The 14,549-nt window shown below is 46.0% G+C and overlaps 1 protein-coding gene across 2 annotated transcripts in view; it reads left to right on the top strand.

The window, feature by feature from the left end:
• The first annotated feature begins 476 nt into the window (after positions 1-476).
• Positions 477-14,549, top strand: part of LHCGR (luteinizing hormone/choriogonadotropin receptor) — a 53,716-nt gene continuing 39,643 nt past the window's right edge. For both annotated transcript variants that reach the window (XM_081833524.1, XM_081833525.1), the window contains exon 1: positions 477-628. In XM_081833524.1, the coding sequence (XP_081689650.1) occupies positions 477-628 (152 nt within the window). The remainder of the gene's footprint in view (positions 629-14,549) is intronic.

The following is a 14,549-nucleotide window of genomic DNA, read 5'->3' as shown; positions in this document are numbered from 1 at the left end:
TACTTGTGGGGAGGGAGTTGGTGGGGGAGAAGGAGAAAGGTTTTAGGGCTGAGAACCAAGGAGAGGAAAAGCATCGGCGCGGGGTAGAGTAATTCGTCTGCTCCTCTCACAGATGAAATAAGAGAATTCTCGTTCCTGGAAGCGACAAATCTCACTCAACTTCACACTCGGTTGCAGCAGGGCCTGGGTGAGAATTCAGAACTCCCCAGCCCTCGTCCGAAGCATTCACCATTACCACACTCCCCTTCCTATAACTGGAGGGCAGGCCAGGGAAAGCCGCAGAAAGGAGGAGGTGGGGGGGGTCGCTGGCCACTACCCCAGGTCGGGGCACAACGGTCTCAGCAGCCGAGGGCGGCGGGCGGGCGCGGGAGAGGGGGTGGGCAGACCAAGGGGCGGGGAGAGGGGCGCGGGCGGCACTCCGGGGCTGGCCAGGGCACCCGCGCGGCCGCCAGAGCCCGCGCTCACGCTCGCCTGCCATGGGGCGGCGGGTGCCGGCACTGCGGCCGCTGCTGGCGCTGTTGCTGCTGCTGCCGCGGGCGCTTCCCGGGGCGCACTGCCCGGAGCCCTGCCGCTGCCCGCCCGACGGCGCCCTGCGCTGCCCCGGCCCGCGGGCCGGCCTCACCCGACTGTGAGTACGCGGCGCCCCGCCCCCGCACCCTCGCCCGCTCCGGGCCACCTTGTCTCCCTACTCTTTGGCCCCCTTTACCTGGAAGCTTGGAGAAAACGGCTTCGCCCTATCTAATTCCACCACCTTTTAAAGTGGTGAGAAGGCAAAGCTTGGGGACTGTCTTTGCCATCCCGCGCCGCGCCTTGGGTGGAGGCCCCGCCTGCGGGCGCACCCTGCAGCCGCTGGCGACCCCGGGCCCGCGATTTCCCCCGTCGGGGCTGTGGCAAGGGGCGTGGAATTGCCCACAAGCCACGGGGTAAGGCCTGCTCCCTGCTGCTGCTGGAAGGGGACCGGGCGTGATGCTTCTCAAAAAGCAGCTGTCTCCGTCTTTGACCCTTGCGCCAGCCAGCGCGGTGAAGGTTACTGTGGCCTCTGGCACCCTGCGCTCCTCTAGGCATGGGTTGGCGCGCCCTATGGCAAGGGGTGACCTAGTCACTCAACCGGGATTGCTGGCTGGCCGCCTCTCCCAACCAGTGCCCAGGCGCACCTTAGTAAGCTTATGAGCCACTGCTCTGCCCCTTCCCAGACGCACTTGAAGTTCTATCCGGTTGTCTGATCAAGGTGTGCCTTCTGTCACACCTCCCACACACCACCCAGGCCTCCCGTTTACAGAGGTGATTAAAAGAAGTGCATACATCAGCAAGCAGGTGGAGGAAGTTGTTTACTGACGTGATGGGGTGGAGAGACGAAGGGCCTTTAGTGCTAGTGTATCAGAGTGTCAACCTGGTCTCTTCTCTTCGATTTAGAAAAAGGTACCACACAGTGGGGCGCCTGGGTGGCTCAGTCAGTCCAACGTCTGCCTTCCGCTCAGGTCATGATCTCAGGGTCCTGGGATCAAGCCCTGCATCCGGCTCCGTGTGGAAGGGAGCGGTGTCTGGTTCTCCCTCTCCCTCTGCCCCTCCCCCTGCTTGTTCTCTCTCTCTCTCTCTCTCTCCCCCTCTCTCTCTTTCCCTATCTCTCATGAATAAATAAAATCTTTAACAAAAAAAGAAAAGAAAAAGGTACCACACATTATATGATTCTATTTACATGAAATGTCCAGATAGAAAGCAGATTAGTAGCTGCCTGGTAGGGGTGAAGGCCCAGTGACTGCTAATGGCTGTGGCTTCTGGGGATAACAAAAGTTGCTTAAAATTAGATTGTGGTGATGATTGCACAACTCCACAGACATACTAAAAACCATTCTGTACACTTTAAATGGGTGAATATTACAGCATATGAATTATATCTCAGTAAAGTTGTTAAAAGAAAAGAAAGAAAAGTACTGTAAAAGTATCCAAAAGGCACTAGGCTGGTGGGGGCTGTGGTTATATTCTAACCATTGGCAGTGATGAAATTCCATTCTTGGGGAGGAAAGAGGCAATCCCCCATGTCTCCTTGGGCCCCAGCAGTCAGTCAAGAGTCCACTTTATGAAGGGAGTTCCCCTTCCTCCTGAGGAGCTGAGCCTCTCCCCTCAAAAAGTTAGTGGCCGATGATCATGGGGCACCAGGGTGGCTCAGTCGGTTAAGCATCCCACTCTTGATTTTGGCTCAAGTCATGATCTCAGGGTTGAGAGAGCCAGCCCCACATCGGCCTCCAGTACTGGGTATGGAGCCTGCTTAAGATTCTCTCTCTCCCTCGGGGCGCCTGGGTGGCTCAGTTGGTTAAGCGTCTGCCTTCGGCTCAGGTCATGATCCCAGCGTCCTGCGATCGAGCCCCACATCGGGCTCCTTGCTCAGCGGGGAGCCGGTCTCCCTCCCTCTGCCTGCCGCTCCCCCTGCTTGTGCTCGCTATCTCTCATTCTCGCTCTCTGACAAATACATAAAATCTTAAAAAAGAGAGAGAGATTCGAAAGAAAGAAAGAAAGAAGAAAGAAAGAAAGTTAGTGGCCTTCAGGCAATGTTTGCAGTTGAGGGATACAGTTTAAAGATTAAGGGGTTTATATTAATTAGTTTCCATTAATTATCTTGTCAGCTCAATTCCCTGAAGGTGAGGACCATGCTGAGACAATTGGTTTCAATCAATCAACAAATTCATGGAAGCTGCCTCCCAAGTCCCAGCCCTTGTCCTTCCCTGACAAACCTCCCGTCTTGCTCTTATGAATGATTGTACCATTAACAGCCTTTCTCACTCGCCCAGTACTTTCATACAGACTGCAAGAAACTGAGGTCCAAAGAATTGGAATAACCTGACCAAGGTCCCCTTTTGCTATTGAGTAGCAAAGACTGTTAACTGTGTTTTTATATTTGCTTGTCTTTGTAAGAAAAGTACCCTTTCCTAAATTCACGCACACACACACACACGCACACGCACACACTATCCTGGCATCCACACTAAGAGCATCTTCTAGACATGTAGACACCTTAGGTCAGCAAGCATGCTGCCCCTCACAAGGTCAGGCTTCCTGAACATCAGGTAATCCTCCTTTAGGCGAGAACCCTATGGGCACGATAAAGTGACCTCAACATCCATCCATATACCAAGAGAAATACATAAGAAGGGATAGAAGGGTAGTTACTTTAAGGCAATGTTACTCAAAGTGTGGCCCTAGACCAGCACCATTAACATCACCTGGGAAATGTTAGAAAAGCGCACTCTTGAGCCCACCCCCAATCTACTGAATCAGAAACTCTGAGGATGTGGTACAACAGCTGGTGTTTTAACAAGCTCCCCAAGTGGTTCTGATGCATGCTAAAGTTTGAGAACCAAGATATTACTCTCCATGAAGGATATAATCTTGTGGAAAGCAAGAGTATGCTTTCAAATTCCTTTGCCATATACTTTCCTTCCTCATGCCCCCCCAACACACACACACATACAAAATACCTATTTATTGCAAAAGGCAGCTATGATCAAATTAAAAGCCCAAACTCTGATACATATGGAAAATATGCAGGATTGAGAAAAGGTTTTGTTCGTTTTTGTCTTCAAAGAGGAATAAGGGAAGGAATGCATGGAGGACAGACTGAAGATAGGAGGGCCGGGGGAGAATATATTTAATGGAGTAAGATCTCTGTGAGAGTGGGAGAAGAGTATCATCTCAGATCACAGGGGAAGGGTTAATCTGAGAGAGGGATGCTTCTGAGTCCTGGGGGGATGGATAAAGGTATAACTTCGCATTGAGGCAGAAGACAGGAAAAGTGAACAGCTTCATACTGAAATCCTCTTTCCTTGACGATGAATGAATGAAATGGTAAACTGTAATTACAAGATAGGAAAAAAATGTTATGAATAACAAATTATCAGAGGTTTGCCACAAAAAAAAAGCTGAAATTATGAAAGAAGGCAACCAGAAGAAGAGAGATAGGGTCTTACGAAGTCACGCATAGGGTCTGACTCTGCAGAAAGAAGGGCAGTACTCTTGTTTCTGGGGGTTGGAGGAGCCAAGTATTATTGCACAACATTTTAGAATTCATCATTGCCTCTCAGTAGGTGCTAGCTTGTATTTTAATCTTCCAGGCCTTGGAGGTCTGCCTTGTAAGACTTCCATCTAAAGTCCATTATTTGGTTTAAAGGGGGGGAAAAAGGAATATGGATTACGATTGTTTGTCATTGACAAGCCTACTGTTTGCAAATTTTGAAAATGGCACTGTTCAATCATTTATATCTTTCTACCTCTTCCATGTTTTATTAAAAACTTAGGTATTTAAAATCTAAAATGTGATACAAAAAATAACCTCCCACATGTTCATTCATTCTAATGGGGGGGGGAGTAAAAGAAAAAAATTGATTTAAAACATTTCCTTTTCCTTTTCTTATTAGTTTCAGACAACTGGAAGGAGAGGGGGAAAAAATGTTTTTCACCTTGCCATGGTTATATTAAGATCTTTGTCTCTATGACAACAGAAAGGTTGATCTTCTTGATATGGAAATAGCTTCTGAAAAATCTGTTAGTTAGAAAATGCTAATAATAATAATGGCAATTTATTTTTTGCATGTCGTGCCTACTGAACAGAGATTAAACTTTAAACTTTATTATAAGACACAATCCAAAGTCTTTGGAAGGATAAAATGTGCTGTATCTATCAATCCATTGTTACAGGAAGATGTTAGTCTCCTGACATCTTTGCTGAATGTATTTCTTCTTCTCATACCTTCTGTGAAAATCAGGTCCAGAACAGCATTCAATGCTGTAGAGGGATGTACAGGTGAAGGGCATGGTTCCAGTCCTCGAGGAGTCCACAATCTAGATAGAAACACACGCAAGAGAGTGGTGTGGCCAAGGAGAGAGGCAACAAGGGTCTAGGAATTCAGAGAACAAAGCAATTACTATGGACTGAAATCTCCAAGGGAAGACTTCACGTGCAAAGGGTTATGGGGCTGAACCTTGAAAGAGAGAAAGGAAGAAGAGTCCCAGTGGAAGAACACCAGGTTAGAGTAGATTCAGATTCCCTGCTGAGAGGCAAAGAATAAGCTGAATGGATTTGAGCTTTTTAAGTCTCTCCTAGGCTCTTAGGGGAATTTTTTTAAAGGAAAATATAAAATCGTCAGAAACATTTGCTTACATTACCCAGAGGGTTGTGCAAAAACAAAATTAAAAAAAATCCCAATATATAGTTCTTAATTAATAAATTTTCAATCAGAGTCATTCTTGGACAACTGATTATAAAGACATTAAGTAAAAATCATGACTTGGAGTCACTTCCCCATGAAGTTTTCTCCTATGTCTCCTCCCTCCCATACAGGCATCCTTTGATACCCTGTACTTACCTATATTTTTGCACATACCCTGCCATAATGTAACCATTTATTCAAAATAAGCCTCTTCTGCTAGAGCAGGGTTTCTCAACCTCAGCACAACTGACATTTGGAGCCAAATAATTGTTTATTGTGGAGGGCTGTTTTGTACACTCTAAGATGTTTAGCAGCATCCCTGGCCTCCACCTACTAGATGCCAGTCATACTGCCCTCCCAAATTATGACAACCAAAAATGGCTCTAGACATTTGCCCAATGCCCCATAGGGGGCAAGATCCACCCCCACCCTTGGTTTTGAATCACTGTGCTAAAGTAAGAACCACAACCACTTGAAGAGATCCTATTCCACTTAGGAATCCCAGAATTTTATGGGTATTATGATTCATATTCAGCACACATTCAACACACATTCAAGTGGTTATTGAACTATTATGATTATCAAACTGAGTAAACAGCTGAATAGGAACAATGAACCAATGCAAAAAAAAAAAATGTATATTAGTTATCATGTACTGCACCTAAACATCATTTTAAAAATCTCCATCCTACAGGATAGGGAGATGAGGAGGTGCTGTGGGTCATGGAGGGAGTTCTTTGTGTTGTGTCAACATATAGGTTCTAGATTTCACAGACCTCCAGTATATCCTCTGAACGGGCATAGTAAACGTATCAGCTTCAAAGAAGCAAGACTATATGAGTATATCCCATCCAAACTGCTTTGATTTTTGTTATTTGTTTATTTTAACTCACTTATTAGAGAAAAATCAATCCTCAGCCCAGGATCCATTAAAACCAACCAAAACAATCCCCTAGGAGCCCAGATTGAGACCAATGGGTTCCCAGTCCATGGTGCAAGGTAAGAGTTTACAAGACATGGAGAAGCCTACCAAGTTCTTGCAAGTACAACAGCTTGGCCCTGCCCTCAGCTTCCATGCAGCTGGGCCTGACCCAGAAAAAAAAAAAAAAAATCTCCGAATTCATAAAACTCATGTCCCAGCTCCTAACACCACCGCCCCCACACACCCAACGAAAGCAAAGGCCCAAGGTAGAGGTTGATCTTGAACTTCTGACTCAAGTCTCCCAGCCACACCTTTAAGGCAATTCTTAAGCCTGGCTGTGCCCATAAACAGACTCTGTGGGGGAAGCTTTGCAAGGACCAGATTTTATTAGTTTAAAAATCATCCTTTTGGGGACAGTGAATGATGGCCCCTAGCAGAACACTAAAAAGGCAAGCAACAGAGTTCCCAAAATCTCAGTGGAAGTGTAGAGCCAAAAAGGTTCACACACCAATTCCTTTGGCATAGGACCCAGCTCCCCCCTTGGAGAGCAACAATTCCTTGGGTTTTTTTCCTGCCTTGTTCTTTTTTATTTCAAAAGCAGTAAGTCAGATTAATTCAGGGCTCGAGTTCTTCTCCTTTACCCTCCTCTATCTTCTTCCCAAGCCTCTCAGTTTGGCTTCTTTTCATGTCTTGAAATGAGACCCAAAAGCCTTTCTTCCAAAATGTAATCTATCAGAGTGGCTGCACCAGACGGTGTCTTGGCAGTGTGTAACTATAATCTTACATATGGAACTTTAAAGTCAGGTGAGTCATGGTGGTGGAGAGAGACCCTGCTGCTCACTTCCAGACCCAAGGGGGCTGGCTCCACAGAAGCATATGTATTCTGTTCTGGGAGCTTCCCTTGGTGTGCGAAAAATCATATTTAATGCAGATTTTAGCAAATTTCTCACCGGCTCTTTTTTTAAGAGGAGAATTAAAATAATCCCACCTCACCACCAGGCAGGTGGGCTCTCTGAATTGGTGGGCAGCTTCTAACAGCTTCTCTCCATGGGCTTCATTTCCTCCCAGCTTCTGCCTCACAGGGAGAGGACATCCCCTCCCAGTCAGCAAACCACTCACAGCTGTGCTCTGTGTGGTCCTGAGCCACAGCTCTTTAATGCCACCTGAGCCAAATTCAGAAAAGCCCAATTTATAAGTAAAACTCAACTTTCAGAATGAAGAGGTTTTTTTGGTTCCCCCCACCCCCCGCTGCTGTGACATTTGTCCTTGGCTCTGATGAAATGAGGTGACCCCTGGGTTCCTAATTCTACTTAAGGAGCCACAACAGACAGGATTTCTGAGCCCACAGGAGTAGGGCTGCTCTGGTATGACAAGGTAGGGGCCAAGGCAGCCTTCCAAGTATCTGAATTGATCAACAGGACAAAGACTGGGCAGATCCGAGTTCTAGCACAAGGTCTCCCTCCCCTAACTTGCACCATGGGTTCGGGCCAGTGATAAAACCTCTGCACCGTCTATAAAAGGGGCAGGATGGTCCCTGCCCCTGAGGGGGGCTGACTGTAGTGAAGATAAACGAGCCAAGCTGGCAGAGCCAAAAGTACCGGGAAATAAAGGTTTCACATAACTACAAAGTGTGATTATAACAATCTGATGGTACAGAGAAGACTGCAAACCCACAGCTGGGGTATGAGGTTGAACAGAAAATACCTCTCATCCAAGGGGCAAGCCTGGTGGAATAGTTTTGTTCCTGAGAGGTGTTAATTAGAGGAAAATGACCCACTAGGTCTTCTCAAACTGGAGGGTGAATAAGTTAGAATCTCAAAATAGCAGAGCTCATTATTGCCTGGAGTCTAATATGCTAGTCTTTTCAGTCCAGGCTGAGCTGCCTTTCAAACATGCCACCTAACACCTGATTAGAGGCTGTTTTCTATTGTTCAACTGGATTAATCCTGTGTATCCAGGTAGAGCATCTGATCTATTCTGGGTCCTTACTTTTCCCCATTCCCTATCCCAAGGCTCAGGCTGACACACAGAAGACCTTCAGGGCAGACCTGTAGACCATCTGGGAACTACATACTGAAGCATACAGGACAATGTGCAGAATCTGTAGACACTGTCCCTGCCCTCCAAGAGCTTCTAGTCTTCAGCCATAGGAGAGAGAGATGACTGCAGAGAAATGCAGAAGGTGGGGAAGGTTATAAACCAAGTCTGGTAGGAGTTCAGAAAAGGGGGCCAGCCCTTCTAGTCTGAGTAATGAAGAAACCTCAGTGGAGGCATCGCTTGAGCTGTAGTTCTCTGAGCCTTGCTCTCTACGGGGGCAGCCAGACCAGTGTGGTCCTCCCAAAAGCTCAGTCCTGCTCTCTGACACCAGCTTGGAGAGGCCACCGGGGAATCACTATTCAGAGCCTTCTGCTCTCTCACTGACTACCACACCCCTCGCTATGGATCCTCAAAGGAACAGAGCATTACTTCCCCCAGGAAAGGTCGGCGGGGCTCTGGTTAAGGCTTTTCTTATTTGTAAGCACCGGAAATCAACTCTGACAAATTTAATCATCAGAGGTTAACTTGATAGACGAATAAGGAGGAAGGTAGAAGGATGTGGGCAAGATCCAGGAAGCATTTGGCATTTTCGCAGCAAGAGATCAGTTCCCATTTCTCTGGATTCCACCTTTACAATGAGTCAGCTCCACAGAGTCCTGTCTATTACAAGTCTGAAATCCCCGAGAGAGAGAGAGAGAGAGAGAGAGAGAGAGAGAGAATCTGACTGCCTCAGGCCCCACCCCCAAGGCAAGAGCATAGGCTCACAATCAATGAACTGCTCCCACAATGAGATGCTTCTAAAGAAGGGGCATTTTTGAGCAAGACAGCCACACAAACTGGTGTCCACCAGAGCTGAGGAGTTAATGAAAAGTGAAGGCACACATGCCAATAATTTCAGGCATTTTTTTTTAAGATTTTATTTGAGAGAGAGAGAGTGAACATGAGCGGGGTGAGGGCAGAGGGAGAAGCAGACTCCCTACTGAGCAGGGAGCCCGATGCAGGATTCGATCCCAGGACCCTGACCCGAGCCGAAGGAAGACGCTTAACCAATTGAGCCACCCAGGTGCCCCATTTCACTCACTTTAAATCCATCCTCAGATTAATTAAAAGTATGTAGTATATCAGTTGCAACCAGCTTTTACAGGCTCACTTAAAAAAAAAAAAAAGGTTTGTAAGTGTCTGGAACTGGAGCTTGCAATGAAAGAGTTTCCTGAAGCATATCTTCAGTGTCACTGTCCTGACAACATAATATTCTCAGTTTCTAAAAAATACTTTTGAGAAATGATTATAGATGATGCAGATGTTCCCTGAGGAGAATTCAACATGTAGTTTTATTTACCAGGGTTATTCTTGTCATGTTATATTATTGCTAGAAGAATTCAGTTTAGGGGGTAAAGATTGGGTTATTTTGCTTTGTGTCTTTAGAAAACTTTAAATGGGTTTTGAGTGAGGGCTTAGATGTGTTTACTGTATTCCTCGGAGGCTTTATATTTTTAATTTAGTTGTTGCACAAATGACTTGGAAAATCCATTATCCAGTGGATCTTCTTGAAAATTTTGGTTCACGGTATAATTCATAAGCTCCTCACAGCTTCTTGGATGCTCTGGGAAGTCTGTCTTGGGGGAGAGTCACCCAAATTGCACTTCCCCATGGGAGGGTTCCAACTGACTGAACTTTTTAAAGTCAGTGAGCAAATGAGAGCTCTGCAGAGTGGTTCTCTAGGACTGTAACGTTTAATGGAAAATTGTTCTTTATCATTTCTTAAAAGGGCTATCAGGTGACACCTGTAAGAGATAACTGAGCCCAAAAGAAAGGTACCAAGTGGGTGTATTTACCCTCCCTCTCGGTTGTCGTATCTATAATCAGTAGAAAGTTAAGAGTCAGGAACAAGTCACAGATATTTTATAGATTAAAGCGTGACTCATGACAAATAGAAGAGTCCATCCCAATGTTCTGAACCCATCAGCCCCCACCCTCACCAAACCCCCCCCCCTTGACAAGGAAGTTAGAGTTGACACTAGAAGTAGCTGGGGTAGCTTGAATCCTTCACAGTAAGCAGCTGTGAGTTAGAAGTACTTACTGTGCTCTTATCTTGTGTTAGATGCTGTATTAGTATTATATAAACATTTCCTTATTTAATCTCAAAAATCGCTGGGGTAGTTAGTATCATCAGTCTTTTATGAATGAAGCTGTGATTTGAACGCAGGCGTTCTGGCTCCAGAGTCTGTAGTCTTCACTGCCCCACGATGCTGCTTCCAGAGAGAAAGCATATGCAGTTGGTGATGGTGGCATATTCTGGAAAGTACAGAGCACCTGAGAGAGAGACCTTTAACCAAAGGTAGGAGCTGACCAGCAGAGACGGGAGGATGTGCCAGATGGTGGAGACCGCGTGAATGAAGGCAGAAAAGGGAGAGGCAAGTTCAGGAAGTACAATAGGCTGATTTGTCCAGGGTGGCACGGTCCAGCAAAAATATAACGTCAGGCGCCTGGGTGGCTCAGTGGGTTAAGCGTCTGCCTTCGGCTCAGGTCATGATCCTGGAGTCCCGGGATCGAGTCCCACATCAGGCTCCCTGCTGAGCAGGGAGTCTGCTTCTCCCTCAGACCCTCCCCCCATCATGCTCTCTCTCTCTCTCTCTCATTCTCTCTCTCTCTCAAATAAATAAATAAAATCTTTAAAAATACATATATAACGTCAATCATGTGTGTGATCTTCATTTTCTAATAGCCACATTTAAAAAGCTTTTAAAAGGTGAAATCAATTTCAGTGAAATATTTCATTTAATCCACATGTACAAAATATTATCATTTCAATATGTAATCAGTACAAAAGTTATTCATGAGATACTTTATATTCCTTTTTTCTTGCCGAGTCTTTGACAGCTGGTATGTATGGAACACTTTACAGTGCATCTCGATTCGGACCAGCCATGTTTCAAGTGCTCAATGGCCATGTGTGGCTGGTGGCTGCCTGATTGGGCAGCAAAAGTTTATTGTATGGGTTATGTGAGAGAAATAGTGGGTGACAGGACCAGCAAATGAGGTCTGAGCCTTTATTTGGAGGGCCTGCAGGCTGAGACATGCATAGATAGTAGGCAGGCCAAGGGGAGGTACAGAAGATAACTGAGTATGATAGTATCATGGTGGGAGTTATCAGGAAGATTAATCTAGACCTGTTAGGGGAAACCCAGGGTGGGGTGAGGGGAAACCAAGTCAAGGACTATTCGGGGTGGAGAAAAGAATGCCCAAGAAATTTGGCAGTGGGAAAGGAATAAAGGGGCTGGAAGCAAGAGACAGTTGTGAAGGCAGGGTCCGCCAGAGAATGGGCGCTCAGTAGTGGAACAGAGGAAACATTCATACAGGGTAACTGGTAAATTCTCAAATAACAGTACAGCGGGGAAAAAACTGAGTAGTCATTCTTGCTGAGGAGGATATGGGAAAGAGAGACAACCCAGTCTGGTAGGCTCATGGAGGAACAGGAATTTGAGCAGCATCTTTGGAGTTTAAGACTGTGAGCACATGGCCTCCAGAAGCTGACGGTTCTGTCAGAAGGCTAAGTTTTCACCCAAGAACCAGAGGATTGTGTAGCAAAGTGTATCAACAAAACCTCCAAAGGAACAGCACTGATGTGCTTTGATTAGTGAAGGACACAGCACAGGACCAGGAACGAAGTGACCTATGTTCTAGTTCAGATCTGCCACAGAATCGCCACGTGGTTTCAGGGAAATCATTTCTCTTTTCCTAGCTGAAGATTCTTCGTCTATAGAGTGAGGGGTTGGACCAAACCACTTGCAAGCAGCCCTCTCCTCTGATTCCTTGAGTCTAATACAGTAAGTGTTTAAAGGAGTGGTCAATCAAAACCACCTGGGTGTATTTTTAAGGAGCATTCCAAATTTTCAGATGTAAAACTTAACAAATTAGTATCCATCTATACTGACTTCATATTTCAGGTAACATTGACATCTCAGCCCCCTGTAGGTAAATGCGGAAGACAAGAGGCCAACAAATGAAGACATACCCAGTAATGAAGTTGCCAAGTAGATCAATGCATTTGAAAATGCAATGATTTAAAATCATTTGGAAAGGGGGAAGCCATTTTTATTTCATTCCAAGATGAAAGCAAGTTTATTATAATTACTGAGCAGCCTTGAAAAGAACACAGACATTCTTAAGTCTCTGTTGAATTTAGATCAAGGTCTTATGTAATAAATACAAAAACATTAACATTCTGTTAAATAAGGTAATGCTTTCCCCTCCCATTTTGATGAGTTCGTTAGGCAAAAAGGCTTTGAGCATCTCTGATTTCTGTCTTTTTTCCTCCCTCTGATTTGGTAGCATTTAAAAATTCAGGGTGGGGACGCCTGGGTGGTTCAGACGGTTAAGCCTCTGCCTTCGGCTCAGGTCATGATCCCAGGGTCCTGGATCGAGCCCCACATCGGGCTCTGTGCTCAGCAGGGAGCCTGCTTCTCCCTCTCCCTCTGCCTGCCTGTCTGCCTACTTGTGATCTCTCTCTCTCTCTGTCAAATAAATAAATAAAATCTTTTAAATAAATAAATAAATAAAAATTCAGGGTGTATAGCTCTAGCAATAAACTAATTGTGAAAGATGCATGGATGTTTGTAGCTTTCTTAAATCGATAATATAGATGGCTTTTCTAAATAATTAGAAGGAAGTGAATAAAAATATTTCATTTCTGCTGTGCTGGGCAGAAGGACAGGTAAAGGCTCTGAGAAGATACGTAGGACTCCACCCAGTCTTTGGGGACTGTGTTTGGTGCAGGACTTTTTCCCTGGCTCTCCTCTTCCTCTGGCCCTGCTCAGCCCATGCACTTCAGTAGGTGGTCCTGCCCCGGAAACCCTGATGCAATCCAAGCTCTTAAAGACCAAGGGGATGTGGGGAACCTACAGTTGTCATTGACTTCATGCAATACCTGTCTTTAAAAGGAGAGATTGTGTCAATTGGAACTGTATTTTCCATTCACCTAGGGAGTTTGCTATTTAAAGGAACCGTCCATGGAATCCTTTTGCAGAACAAAGAACCCTTTGATAATGCAAATGTATCCCATTGATAGGTTTTTATGAGAAAGGATTTTAAATCCTGGATTTCACTAAGAGGGGGGAGGGGGACAGCCCTCCTGACTCTGAAATTCTCCAGCTAACATTATTTTGAGGGTTCGTTAACAAGCCAGTGAGCTGGACAAACTGGCTCCTTCCAAGGTTATCTGTGTTCTTAAACTCCGAAGAAAAAAGTAAGAGGGGTTCAAGCCCCACCCTTGAGTATTCAGGAGACATTAGGAACAATTAAGGAGGACCTGATAATGTGGCATCATCCTTTTCAAGGTGACTGAGTTTATGTAAATGGTAGTTGCTTATCTGTAAATTGTCCCCTGGTGCTGAGTTCTGACAAAAAACGCACTGGTGGCTTGGCAATTGGGGTTGGCTAGGAAGGGGAGCGAGTCTGGGGCCCAGGTGAAAGAGTAGATGGGAAGGAGCTCTGAAGGTGGGATCACCCTTCTGACTATCCCACCTTGAGGCAAAGGGGCCAGGCCCTCATCCTGCATTGACCAGTCATCGGATACATGCTGCCCAGGAGAGAAGATGTGATCTTGGATGAGGTGGTGATCTTAGGCTGAGGGTAATTCCAGGAGAACAACTATTTAGGGGCTTCAGCTGCCCCCTCTCCCAGCCTCTGGGGGGATGAGTGCCTCAGTCCTGAAGGAGGATTTTGGCAGCCCACCACAGCATCCTTTACAGGAGCTAACCCAACTGGGTAGCCCTAGCAAAGAGTCTCTATATGTGCCAGGGGCCCAGTTTGAAAGTCAGAACCCAGCAGTGAGAGATACTAGGTTGAACCTAACCAGAGAGCAAGTAGGAACTGTTCCGGGTCAGAAATGTTTTTTAAGAAGCAGAGATATAGGGATCAGGATCTGGTGACTGAGGAGAAAGATGGAAGGGGCTCCACTCCTCGGTGGACTCTGGGGAGACCAGGCAGGCTACAGGATGAGGACTCAAGGCAAAAACAAGCACCAACATGGTGTCAGGGGAGGCAAGTGTAATTCAAGACACTGCAGGTGTACTCCTGCCCTCCAAGTATTGTTAGGCTTAGTGTAGACAATGCAGAAAGACACAGGACTCCACCTGAGTCACGACCAATCACAGGATCCCAGAACTAGGGTGAGTGCTTAGTTCCAATCCTAAAGGGGTAAAGGATGCTTCTACATCAACTTTAGCCCATAACTGGAAAGGCCGGGGACTTGCAGACAGGATTCATGAATAAATGGAGTTTTCATACTTGATGAAAATAAGGCAGACTGTGTCATCCTGTTTTTGTTCCAACATCTGCGGCACAGGCACTTGGGCAAAGTGGGATTTGGCCCAGCTGTCACCCGTGTT

The sequence above is a fragment of the Leptonychotes weddellii genome, chromosome 10, assembly GCF_054177405.1.
Source record: "Leptonychotes weddellii isolate Sample4059 chromosome 10, ASM5417740v2, whole genome shotgun sequence".
Taxonomy (NCBI): Eukaryota; Metazoa; Chordata; class Mammalia; order Carnivora; family Phocidae; genus Leptonychotes; species Leptonychotes weddellii.
Note: the sequence above shows the minus strand (reverse complement) of the source record. Positions and strands in the feature narration are given on the sequence as shown.